General features: G+C 63.3%; 1 protein-coding gene across 1 annotated transcript in view; it reads right to left on the reverse strand.

Moving 5' to 3' along the window:
* Positions 1 to 332, reverse strand: part of LOC108803799 (ubiquitin carboxyl-terminal hydrolase 4-like) — a gene marked incomplete at its 3' end in the record, with an annotated part of 9,183 nt that overhangs the window by 2,813 nt on the left and 6,038 nt on the right. The window contains exon 3 of the mRNA XM_018575599.1: positions 30 to 160. Coding sequence (XP_018431101.1) covers positions 30 to 160 — 131 coding nt within the window. The remainder of the gene's footprint in view (positions 1 to 29; positions 161 to 332) is intronic.

Here is a 332-nt window from a genome sequence, read left to right on the forward strand (position 1 = left end):
TGCCGACATACCCCAGAGCCCCTCCTCACCTTCCTGACGATGGGCAGCTGACCGGCGACGCTCCCGTACCAGGACATCAGCTTGCTCCAGGCTTCTGTGGGGACCAGGACGTAATCCAGCTCATCGATGAGATGTTCCTTCAATACCTGAGTGTCGGGGTCTGCAACAGAGAAATGCGTCAGGGGCCCCGGGGCAAAGAGAGAGACCGCTGCTGGGGTATGACACGGGATGGGGGGGCCTGCACATCACACAGGGGCCCCGGGGCAAAGATAGAGACCGCTGCTGGGGTAGGACAGAGGAGGGGGGGCCTGCCGATGCAACAGGGGCCCAGG

Source organism: Nanorana parkeri, unplaced genomic scaffold, assembly GCF_000935625.1.
Source record: "Nanorana parkeri isolate BGI_ZX_2015 unplaced genomic scaffold, ASM93562v1 scaffold4229, whole genome shotgun sequence".
Lineage (NCBI taxonomy): Eukaryota > Metazoa > Chordata > Amphibia > Anura > Dicroglossidae > Nanorana > Nanorana parkeri.